Source organism: Hipposideros armiger, unplaced genomic scaffold (assembly GCF_001890085.2).
Source record: "Hipposideros armiger isolate ML-2016 unplaced genomic scaffold, ASM189008v1 scaffold_515, whole genome shotgun sequence".
NCBI classification, from domain to species: domain Eukaryota; kingdom Metazoa; phylum Chordata; class Mammalia; order Chiroptera; family Hipposideridae; genus Hipposideros; species Hipposideros armiger.
In genome coordinates this window covers 283,943-296,791 of record NW_017731865.1, presented here as the reverse complement: position 1 = coordinate 296,791, position 12,849 = coordinate 283,943, and the positions used below count along the sequence as shown (strand labels likewise).

General features: G+C 36.4%; 1 protein-coding gene across 1 annotated transcript in view; it reads right to left on the bottom strand.

Annotated features, from left to right (window-relative positions):
- Positions 1-12,849, bottom strand: part of PTPN13 (protein tyrosine phosphatase non-receptor type 13) — a 191,291-nt gene that overhangs the window by 20,102 nt on the left and 158,340 nt on the right. The window contains exons 34-40 of the mRNA XM_019668070.1: positions 11,766-11,937; positions 11,456-11,666; positions 8,910-8,980; positions 5,682-5,731; positions 3,369-3,462; positions 2,547-2,684; positions 2,360-2,448 (exon numbers count right to left, since the gene is read on the bottom strand). Coding sequence (XP_019523615.1) covers positions 2,360-2,448; positions 2,547-2,684; positions 3,369-3,462; positions 5,682-5,731; positions 8,910-8,980; positions 11,456-11,666; positions 11,766-11,937 — 825 coding nt within the window. The remainder of the gene's footprint in view (positions 1-2,359; positions 2,449-2,546; positions 2,685-3,368; positions 3,463-5,681; positions 5,732-8,909; positions 8,981-11,455; positions 11,667-11,765; positions 11,938-12,849) is intronic.

Sequence of the window (12,849 nt, the reverse complement as noted above, 5' to 3'; positions counted from 1 at the left end):
AGAGCACAATGATGGTGCCAACTTGGGCCAGTGAAGCAACGTCCTCCACAACTAGACTGAAGAACAAAAAGACAGCAACTTGTCTGTTCCCCTTCCTCAATTCCCCAGCGCTGTTCCCCTCCCCCAATTCCCCAATAAAATCTTTAAAAAAAAATCACATATGTATATAAATATCTATGTTTTCATATACATAATGGGAAGGTAAAAATCAAAATTTTAATAATAGCTACCTCAGATGAAAGTGAGGAATGGGTAAAAAAGGGAACCTGCATTTGTAGATGGTTCTGTTTGAAGTATTTCTTACAATGTGGATGTAATATTTTCATACTGAAATAACCAAAAAGCAATTTGAATGAAATTTCTACTATAAACTTTTAAAATTATAGCTCAGTATAAATGAGAATCTATATTTTAAAAATTTTTTTAAAGACAAAGCATTGGATATGACATTTTTGAAATGAAGATTAAAGATTTTTTATTTATTCTCCTAGTTAAAAGAGCCTTCAGAGCATATATTTTAAGGGACACTTTTAATGTTAAGAAAAATATAGTTAAATTTAGCATAATTTAAAATGTTCAGAAAACCTTTTCCAAAGAGCTTATTGTTGTTATAATTATTAATATTCTGATGGTATGAAAGAACATCTTAAGTAAAATCACTACAATATGATGCATTTTGAGACACCCAATATTTGTCTGATCACTTTTTTAGATTTAGAAATATGTATTCAACAGACATAAGTTTTGTTGTATTTATACACATTACTTACAAATGTTTAATGAACATAATCATGTGTGTATGAGACTGTGTATTGGCACATGCATGGTAACTATTGTAAAGATCCAAATCAGCTTAGTTTTGACAATTTTGAAGATGTTCAGTAGGAAGAATAAGAAGAATAGTGAGGGAAATTATCCTAGAATACTGAGCAAGATCAGATTCATATAAATAGGACGATGCTTAGTTTGAGCAGACTTACATATAAAGTTATCCACTATTTCGTGCTTTTTCTTAGCTCAATATCCCAGAAAATGCGAAGTCTTATTAAATTCTTTTTCAGGGCGGAAGGGAGTAACAGAGTTTATTCCTTTACAAACAAATATCACTTTCAACAAAATTTCAAAATTTTTACTATGTTGGAAGAACATTTAAGAAAACACTATACTTAGAAATGTTTTCCAGCTTCATTAAACATACTCAAATTATTCTTTCACATTCTTAAGGATTCAGACTTGTTATGGAAAACATTAGTAAATGTGCTCTAAAACACTCATCTTCAGGGCTGCTGGAGTTCATATGACTGTATCCCTGACCATATGCTCCCAAATCATACCAGTATGTGTAAACCACATGACATTCCAATGGTGAAATAAAACCTATTATACAAAATATGGGTTGTGGGCAGTCACAAAAAACAGTCTTAAAAGCCAGAATAATCGACTTCATTAAAGTCTTAAAGTCTTATATAAGACTTTGAAAATCCTATCATTATGTTTTTGAAAACTACTTAATTCCCCTCCCTTCCTTCCTTCCTTCCTCCCTCCCTTCCTTTCTTTCTTTCATTTGCTGGAAACTTAAGTGATGATTCTTTCACTGGGGTAGGATAACTCTTAAAGGTAACAAATGAAATTAGCCTCCATTTTCACCCTAAATGTAATGTTTCAGTAAAACAGGCAATAAACTCAGATGATGCCAACTTTTTCTTTTTTTAATTTCAACAAATTTTTATTATATTGAGCACTAATTGTTAGATAGCTTATTTTTACTAGTTTGGATCCAACTATTTCAATGTATTATGAACCAGTCATCTATCCAAGTCTTTTAAAACAAATCTCGACTGAAATCTCAAAGTAATCAGAGCAAAAGCCATGGGATAACTGGAAGAAATTAGCTGTTTCCATGATACTTATCCATGAGAGGTAAGAAGGAGCATTCAAGGATAAAAGCTAAGTTTTCTACCTAGATTAGGTATTAACTGGAATAGGACCCTGGAATTCCTAACTTTAATTTGGTGTAAAAATAATGACGATAAAACAAAAAAACCCCCACAAAAAAACCCCCAAAAAGCTGTTTTTTTTTTTTTTTTACTTTTTTTCTTGAATGGAAACGTTCACCAAAAGCAATTAGACAATTTAAAGGCAAGTTCTTTCTCCAAAATGAGTAAATGACATCAGCTCTAACTCTTACTGAAGTTACTAACCAGCCATCAGGGTATTATCTTGAGCTCATGTCTAGGAGGGAAATTGAGAGGAAAGGAGAGGCAAGGTCTCAGCAGAGAAAGCAAGTGTTCAAGTAAGGAGATATATAATTCTAACAAGATGTAGCATCCTAGAATGTTTATCTAGGTATTAGCCTTACCTCTGTCAAATCTTCAGGTAAAGGTGATCCATCACAGTCTGTATCTTCTGCTCTCTCTTCAGATAACTCCCCATTGGTTTTCAGAGCACCTGGGAGGGAAAGAAAGAGGACAAGAGGAGTTGGAATGCTCCCTGGAGGCCTTCTCGTGCTCCTTAGTGTGACAGCTTGTTCGTTCTGGCTCACCTACCTGGACCACAGGCATCTCCTGTCACATTATTTTGGTTTAAAAGATTCTGGGCTTCCTCATCCACTACATCCAGCAGAGACTGGATAACCTCAGCTTCTTGAGGGTCATCATAAATATCATCTTCTTGTACATCAGATTCTTGAAAAACAGTAATTTACATGGGGTTTTACTTTAAAAATATTGATATAAGAAAAGGACACGTGTCAAAGAGAATATACCATGTCTTTCAAATTTTAAGCATCCACTTTGGAAAGTAGTAATCATGACTGGACAAGTAGTTTACATTAATGGGGCCTCGTCATTTTTAGTTCTTTCTATAACTACTTTGGCTTCTACATGACCAAAGACCACACAAATGCAACTTACAAAGAATAAACCAAAATCAATAATTTATGCTACTTTTCTAAATGAATCCAAAATTATTAATTCATGCAAGAAACTCGACTAAACAAATTATGTTACAAAGATTAAGAATATAATAGGGCAGCCCAAACATGCCCAAGAAAAATTTTCTAAATTATTAGGTACCCTGTGAATTGCTCCTTTAAAGAATACAAGAAACATTATCAAACAAAACAGTTATTTTTTCAATCATTAAAAATAGTTTTAATCTTAGAGATGAGAATGAACACAGGACATCTGTAAAGTAATGCAGCTAACAATAATTAATTTTACATTGTTCTTTTATTTCTTTGAACAACAATGTTTCCTTTCAAAACTATAGGAATATGTAAGACAAATAAGAGAGGATACCTAATAATTCTTTATTACCTGAGTTATTAGGGCATTTAGAGTGACTGAATGACTGATTTGGAAAACTACCTTTGGACAGAATCAAATTTGCTGATCCCTTCATCCGATATGTAGAACATTTTCCTTCAGGGTACAAAACTTCTATTATTTCTTCCCCATTAACCTAAAGTATAAAACCAAAGCAAATCATTAGTTTACTATTTTATTAACTTCCAGGATTAGTGAGGGACTGCGTATTGCCTCTTCATGTCTTTCTCTCCTTCTTTCTTAGTACAAAGTCCATTTTATATCTCCCCACCTCAGATGTGTTTCTAGAAAACACCAGTGCAATAAAATGTTCAAAGGGGATCGCATTTTCCATCATCAAATATGCCTGGAAACCCTAGATTAAACATTGAATCAAAATTTTTATTCTAAGAATTCTTACAATGCTTACTAATACAAATTGAGTTGTCAAAAGAGAAATCTATTTCCTAAACTTATTTGACTGCAAAAATCTCTTTTTTGAGGCATATTTTATGAGACTTGTCTTCTATAGAGCTTTTTAGGAAAGTTTCATAGAACCACTAAACTTAGAAGTTGAGCGAGAAGGGGAAAGGTATTTGTGAAGCTGTTACATGGACATAGATTTCAGTTTAGCAACCCAATCAGCTGTTAGGTATAAAGATTTAACTCTACTCTCAAGTTAAGAAAAATAACAATGGGTTTACAACTATAAAATAATTATGAAATAGAATGTAATTTTCTAATTTAATAGTAAACTGTGAAGCACTTCATGGTGCATAGCCCATTGAAAGAAAAAAATGATTTGGGCAAAAACAGAATTAAATAATTAGAACAAATTTAAATATTTATGCAAATAAAAGGTGTTTGCTCTGAAGATTCTACTCTTTTTATTAATATAAAAAGTAGACACGGTAGAAACAATAGAATTATTTTTTCATAAATAGTGGTTACATAACATCAAGAAGCTCCACTGTATTGTGAAAACTCCAATTGTTATGAGAAATTCATAGTACAGACATTAGTATTGAAGGACAGAATATTGTTTGAGTGACTTCCTGGAAGTGTTTTAAAAAAAATCTTTGCAACTATGAATAACAAAAGTCCTAGATTCTAGGGTTTTATGTTAATTCAAACAGAAACTCTACCATTCTCCCTTTCAACAACATGCTAATATTTAAAAAGAAAATAAGCACTAAACAGCATGACTAACACTCGAAACACATGAAAATCCAGTTGCTTCAGCTATGTGAAATTAAAGGTCTTGTGAATAAACAGAATAGTGTGTGTTGCTGTATCTCAATCTGGAAACATATAAACACCAATTTGTTTTATTGTGTCAAATGATTTCTTCCTAATAACTCTTCTGCTGCAATGTCTTTTCAGGACTTGCTAAACTACGTCACAAGTTTGAGATAACATAGTGAGGTGAAAGGCATAGAATTTTGGGCTTATGGTCACTAAATTAATTTTCTCCTCCTACACTAAATCCAGGTCGTGTCCAGAAATCTTGTTGAGATGATAAGATTTTCAGATTACTAGGAGACCAATGACTCAGCTTACATGGAAAGGCATTCAAATAGTGAGGTTCAGAATAGATTGTATGGGATGTGTGTGGGATTAAACAATTCCACAACAAGAAGATCCAGCTGTAATCATTTTAGAATGTCCATTACATGCCAAAATAAAATCATTAAACGAAATGCTAACTAACCAAACAAATGGGGCTACATGTAGCCTTAAAGAGAGAGCCTGAAGTGGAATTTAGTTATGCATTAAAATAATTTCCTTAAATACCCCCTTCCCCCCACAGATTTCTCTGCGCTAATCTTAAGTGATTTAGGTGCTTTCATTTTATTATGTGGTAAAGCATTTTCTATGTTTTTCAAAAAGCGAGTAAGCCTATTCCTTTTGCCAATACTGTTTTTCCTCACTTGTAGCAGAGATTTGTCATTTGAGTCACTGCTGGTCAACATTAACTCAAAGGACCAATTGTACTCTTAATTAACATTCTTCTTTTCTGGGTGTTTAAGAGACAACCAAAAGAATTATGCACATTAATAAAAAAATTCCAGTATTAAAGCTATGTACTTAAGTAATTAGCTTACTTAAGAGCTAAGTATGTGCCAAACGAAGTAAGGTAACTTGTGTGCAGGCTCTATGTTGTGTGGTTTACTTGGCAAGGCCTGTCAGTTTGCTAAAATATATTCCTACTATCAATACATGCATCTACACTTGATCTTAGCCAAAAGGCCGAGAAGCGATATTAATACATGTATCTAAATAGGGAAAATATTTAAATGTGAAATCAGTTTGGTTCAAGACACTTCCTTATTTAGATAAGGAAGTAGGGCATGAAGAAGGTGGCCTTTTACTTACCTTGGAGAATGAATTATTAGGAGTGAGGACAGGCTCCATAGCGTGATGACCTGAAAGGGACAATGTAGAAGGGAAGGGGTGAGACAGTCAGAACCACAATAGGGACACAAAGAATAATAAATGGAGGGCCAGCCGAGTGGCTCAGTTGGTTAAGAGCTCGCTCAAGAGTGCGAGTCTGAGCAACAGTGGTTTGATGCCCGGCTCGAGCTGAGCTGCTGCTGAGCTGCCAACAGGTGGCAGGATGGCTCAGCTAAAAAATAAAAAATAAAATAATTAAAAAATAATGGAGGAAAATTCACATTTCTGTGCATTGTTATTTTTATTAATATTTTAAAAGAAGTCATGTCTCAAAATGATTTAAAACCAACTACATGGAATCAAATATTAGAGAAGGGTTGATCCTAAGGAAAAAGCCAGTTTTTTAAAAGAAAATAGATTGCATAAAAGCTCGGGTCAGGCTGAATGATTCTGGTGTGAGATACTGACGGAATTGGAGAGACATCACAGGTATTAAACTAGGTTTATTTCACTGTTTAAGATAACAAGCCTTCGGAGTATCAACTTAACACAGTAAAATAAGTTATGGATATAACTGGAAAGGACTTTTAATATACGTCTAAACCAAATGTTAAAAAATTTTAACTCTTAACCATCAGTATAAAAATTCAATACATGTATTAAAATGAGATCATGTTTATCTTACGGTTAAAAAAGTCATCTTTAAAAAAATTTTTGATTAATTAACTTATATTTTCAAGAGACTTTGAAAGATATGGTAGAGTCTGGAAAAGTTAAAATGAAAGAAAGAAGAGAAAAAAGAAAGAATACAGGTAAGTGTATTCAAGGACTTCTATTTGCAAATGACCTAAAAATAATTCCACCTAGAAAGAAAGTTGAGATGGAATTTTTAGGGATAAATTTCTATAATTATGAAGATGGTGTTACAAAGAACCTAAGAATGCCTTCTGATGTTACTTCCAGGAGATATAATACATTATTAAATTTTTAGGAAAAATAATGAAAAGGTATACCAATGATAAACTATTGGTTCCAAACAATATTAATATAGTATAAAACACAATAGTTTATTATTTGCAATTTCTCCCTCCTGTTCCCTGAACCACCCCTCTCTCTCTATCTCCAAGCAACCACTGATCTGCTTTCTGTCACTGTAAATTAATATACATTTTCTATAATTTTGAATAATACATTATGAACTCTTTATTTTGGTCAGGCTTCTTTGACTCAGAAGACTTATTTTGAGGTTATTTTAATTATGTTGCTATGGGTATCAACAGACCATTCATTTTTTTTTGTGGAGTTAATATTCTGTTGTTTGAACAAACAGGAGTGGACTGGCTTGATCATATGGTAGGTGTTTTACAATTTTAAGAAATTATCGGGCCCGCCGAGTGGCGCATTGGTTAAGAGCTGGCTTCGGACGCCAGAGGGCCCCGGTTCGGATCCCACATATGAGGGCCAGTGACACTGCCCTCTATAGCTAAGATGCTGAACAACAGCTCAACCTGGAGCTGGGCTGCCGTGAGTTGCCGGTGATGGCATAGGCTGCAGCCCCTGCTGCAGTGGGTTGCCATGGGCTACCGTGTGTAGCCAGCAGCCAGTGTGAGAGCATCCAGCAGCTGCTGTAAGCGGCTGTCCAGAAGCCGGTGACTGATCTGCCTCGCCCGGGAAGAGCGCAATGATGGTGCCAACTTGGGCCAGCGAAGCAACATTCTCCACAACTAGACTGAAGAACAAAAAGGACAGCAACTTGTCTGGTCCCCTTCCCCCAATTCCCCAATAAAAATCTTAAAAAAAAAAAAAAAATCAAATCCAAGAGACAAAAAAAAAAGAAAAAAAAATATCAAAATGGTTTCCAATATGGTTATACCATTTTACATTCCCATTACTATGACAGAGTTCCTATTATTGATACGATATGATTTTCAGAACTCATTAAAAAAATATTAGTTCTATGGGAGTCAAATAAGAGAGCCCATAAAGATAGATCAATGGGCAACTTCTACAAGAGGGGAACAGTGGGGGGAGACATGGCACAGCTACTCTTCTTAGCTTTGGAAGTTACAAACAGGAGTCTTCCTGAAAGTCATGAGAAAAATGCTCTCTGGATTGTTCTGTGAGATAGTCTGACTCTAATGTGAACTGGAACTATGAGACAGCAGCAGAGAAGGACCCTGAGGCATTCAAGATAACAACAGAGGAGGGAGTAACAGATCGCTTTAGCTTTTAGAAGATAATCAAACCACAACTGCAATCTCAGTGAGATTTCTTTTAGCTACTTCTGGCATTTAGATGCTACTGTCTGATAACCTCAAAGTTTAGTTATATTTGATCTACTAAATTTACATTTCAAATGCACTAATTTCAACCACATTTCCTGAGTGGAACATTCTTATTATTACATTAATATTGGCATGCAAAGCTACATTTACTGAGCCCAGTTATGTAAACGGGGAGCATGGAGTCAGACATCCTAGATTTAAATTCTAGCGTTGCCATTTGTCAACTCTGTGAGCTTGGGCAAGTGATGAAACTGCTCTGTGCCTCAGTCTCCCCTTCTCTAAAAGGAGGAGAATAGTAACACTAGTGCCACAGGGTTGTTGTCATGAGGACTAAAGCACTTAGAAGAATGCTTAGTCCAGAATAAGCATTAACTTAATGTTAACTGCATTCATAATACTGTTATAATACTACAATTTCCATTATTATGCTAGAATGTAAGAAACATACTTTGTTCACTCAGTGTTGTTTTCACAATGCCCAGAACAGTGCTCGTACAGATAAGAAATTCAATGACTGTCTGAACAAATTATGTGATAATCATTGTTATAAGTGTTTCATATATAGTATTGTATTTATGCCTCATTATAACCTTACAAGACAGATGCTAATAATATTCTTCTTTTACTGGAAGGAAGTAAAGGCTTAGATATGCATCAAATAGCTTACTAAGGTCACACAGGACTTAGACACTCAGGTCTATCTGGCTCTAAATCCCATGGTCCCTTGTGCGGCTCTATTTCCTATTATATCCTGAATTTGAGATGTTTTTATTAAAATGTAATTGTTTTCCGCTTAGAAAGATCCTGTAAAACATGCTGGAAGGCCAATAGAAACATTTTTAGTGGTAGTCACCATACTCGCTTTTGGAAAAATGTAATTACTTCTCCATAACTACTTGTGTCATAAAAATGAATGTATCCTTACCATTAGCTTTGGTTGACTTGGGAGTTGAAACAGCAGGCCTCTTGGAATTGGGGACCACTGGATGGCCATCTCTGTGTTGTAAAAAAAAAAAAAAAAAAAGAACAGGTAATTGCAAATTCCATAGGATGTTTGTTTAAATATCCTCCGGACCATCTGTCAACTAGCCTCAGGAGTTTAATTTTGGAAGGGCTTCAGGGGTGGGGATGGGGGGGTGTCTAGGTTCTCCCTAAAGCTGCAAACAAAATTTCATCAGTCTTCATCTAAGTTATTTCTGGAGGGAGATACCCTTGACTCCGAAATGATTAAGAATCACTTCTTTACATAATCTTTGGGTTTCAGTTCAACACATCACCGTATTTCCACTCTGATTTAAAACACTGGTAAAAGTTACGATCAGTAACTTAGTTCACTATCACTCAGGTGAGAGCTCAAAATCACAGATCACTAAGTTTTATAAATCTAAAGCCCCTGTCATGTGTTTTTCCTTTTAAGGTATTTAAAGTGAAAATCTACCAAAATATATAATATATTCAAAGGGTTATAAGAATAGTACCACCCAATATGAAAACCTGTAAAAAAGACAACGCCTTGGAAACAGACGGTTAGTACGCAATCTTATTGTTGCTAATAATCGAGAAAGAAAAGGAGGGTACCTAAAGTATACAGTGTTGGGAGAGACAATTCTCCACGGGCCCTAAGCACTCCTGCATATTCTTCCTGGGCACCCCAGAAATGTAAGGCCATGACCACTTTTTATTTGGGTCAATTCTCAAGGCTATGTTCATGATGAACAAGCTTGAGGGATGAGGTTATCTCTCTTTCCAAATAAAAAGCAGGCTTTCTTGCAGGTTGCTATAAAGGAGTGGGTTCCCAGGCTCTTCTTATAGTATTCCTGTCCTGTAATACAACCCAACCCACTGCACATGCAGGAATCCACTAGGCCCATGTACATCATGTCCATGGGACTCAGAGGACGTGGAGAACTGATACCAATATCATGATTACGCTGCTTGTGTAAAATAAAGTATTTTGGCTCTAATCCAGGTGTTTTACACCTTCCACCAGCATCCAAGAACAATAACTGGCTAACTTATTAGCTTGCAAGTAGGGTAAATTCACAGACCCTTCACAGTTCTTGACGTACAGATAATTACCACAGATATACATACAACTCTCCATTTCTGTGGACAATAAAGACAGCAGATACATACAGTAGTGGACAGGGATTACATTCGAGTGAAAAAGTACACAATTCAATTTAAAGGTTTAGAAGGAACAAATAAGTTTATGACCAAATCATTTAATTAGTAATTCCTGTATTTTGAAAGACACACTATGTAAAACTCACAATGTATCACAAATATAAATGTGAAATTTCCCTTTATATAACATAAGCCTGTAATCTAGAAAGCCTGGATTTATGTACATTGTGGTAGGCAGAATAATGTGCCCCCCTCCCCAACCCCACAGTGTACACTGTAATCCTCAGAACCTGTGAATATGGTACCTTATGTGGCAAAAGGGATTTTGCAGATGTGAGTAAATTAAGGATCTAGAAATGAGATTATTTTGGATTATCTGGTTGAGCCAACAGGGGTCCTTATAAAGCTTTGAAGATGGAAGTGGGCCATGAGCCAAGAAGACGGGGAATCTCTAGAAGGCAGAAAAGGCAAGGACGTGGATTTTCTCTTGGATCCTACAAAAGGAACGTAGCCATGCCTTGATTTTAGCCCACGGAGACCAATTTTGTATTTCTGACCTCCAGAACTATGAAGACAATAAACTTGTGTTGTTTTAAGCCACTATATTTGCAGTAACGTGTAGTAGTTTGATGTGAACTTGCAATGAGGTACAGTGAGCATGGTAATTCTACGCCTCATTTGTTGCAGACACAAGGTTTGGGAAAGCCTAACGGCCTCAGCACTGGGAATGGGCCAGGGCTGTCCTAGGCCAATCGATATGTTCTTATCCCTTTGCTGCAGTTCAGGGACTGGCCTTAACTTAGGTCTGAGGCCGTCGGTACACAGTCCTCGCTTCACCATGGTGACTGGTGGGACTTCTGACCGAAGATTGCTCTGGGTGGTGTAATGTGCAGGTGTGAGGCATGAAGCCGACACAGCCATCGACTATCATGAAGGAAACACATACACAGAGAGAAGAACTGAAAACAGCAAAGATATGGAGCCAGAGGCCTCATCAAATTTTACCTGATGACCACCTAATCTTTTTAAACCATATAAGGCAGTACATTCCCCTTTTTGTTTAAACCAAGTTGAGTGGTATTTTGTGTGACTCACAAATGAAAACATCCCAACTAACATGGTACCCACCCTACTAATAACTGCAAACATGTATCCAAACACTGATCTACTTAAAGCTCTCTCAGAATCTCCCATCAGGAAGTCTGTTTAATTTAATTACATCCTGCCAGTTTAGTCTGTGAATTACTAATTCAGGAATATCTTTTTAAGAGAACATCAGTAAAATCGACGGCCTGAAATGCGGATGCACTGCACAAACAAAACCCACAAGTAGCTGCAGAGTACCTTGTTGCTTTCAGCACCACTGAAGGAAGTGACATGTCCAAAGCTCTCTTAGCTTCTTCCAAGGTCATGCCTTGTGTGCTGACTCCATTCACATAGTGGATGATGTCTAACAGCTGGAGATTACCCTCAATGGCTGCAACTGACCTTGGATTGATATCACTAATATACACCACTTGGTGAAGGCTGTCGTGACCTCCAGATAAGGTAAAACCTGCAGGGAATAGAAAATATTGGTTTCCTCAGCTTTAAGAGTACTTATTTTTAAGCTAGCTAAAAGAATGACACCGCGCAAAGCTTGAATTTGCATTACCCAACTCCTCTTTCTTGCATGTTAATGTAATGTCAGGCAGCAAATGAGGCAGCACTGGCATCCTGGGTAATTCTAGAACACGTCCAAGCACTATTCTCACTGTCTTGGGTGCAGCTCGGAGCAGGTTCACTGCATCTGTGTGCGTCATGTTTGTAACATCTGTATCATTAACCTATAACAATGAGAAAGGGGAAAAACAGGATTACAATTTTTGGAACACAGAAGTTGCCAAGAAAATACAGTAATCTCCTTAATTTTTATATAATATATATTAGCCAGTAAAAGATTCACGATAAAGAACAGTCTCTAATTTATTGGTAATTCCCTGTATTGTTGAAATCATAAACACAATGATCAAGAAATTCTAAGTGAAATACCGTATTTTGCCATGTATAATGTGCACCTATGTTTTTGGCCTAGACTTTCAGGGAAAAAGTTTTTTGTTTTAATTTTTTAAGACAAATTTTTATTTGTTTACATTTAGGTACTTGTTTTTTGTATTATAAAGGAATTTTACCATTTATTTTTTAACTTATTATGGTACAAGAAATTTTATGTAACAAGTAATTACGAAACGCAAGAACATGGGCCGGCTGAGGGGCTTGTTAGTTAAGAGTTGGCTTGGGAGCACGAGCTTTGAGAAACAGGGCCGCCGGTTTGGATCCCACGAGGGCCAGTGACGCTGCACCTTCTATAGCTAAGATGGTGAACAACAGCTCGACCTGGAGCTGGAATGCCGTGAGTGGCCGGTGACAGCATAGGATGCAATGGGGCTGCAGTGAGCTGCCATGAGCTACTGTGAGTGGCCAGCAGTTGGCGAGAGCTGCCGTGAGCAGCCGTCCAATAGCTGATCTGCCTCAGCTGGGAAGAGCACAATGATCATACCAACATGGGCCAGTGAAGCGACGTCCTCCACAACTAGACTGAAGAACAAAAGGACAGCAACTTGTCTGTTCTCCTTCCCTGATTCCCCAATGTTGTTTCCCTCACCCAATTCCCCAATAATATCTTTTAAAAAAACCCCCACAAGAACAGATACAAGGTACAGGAAATTTTATGTACTGGTAACAAATTTACGATATTT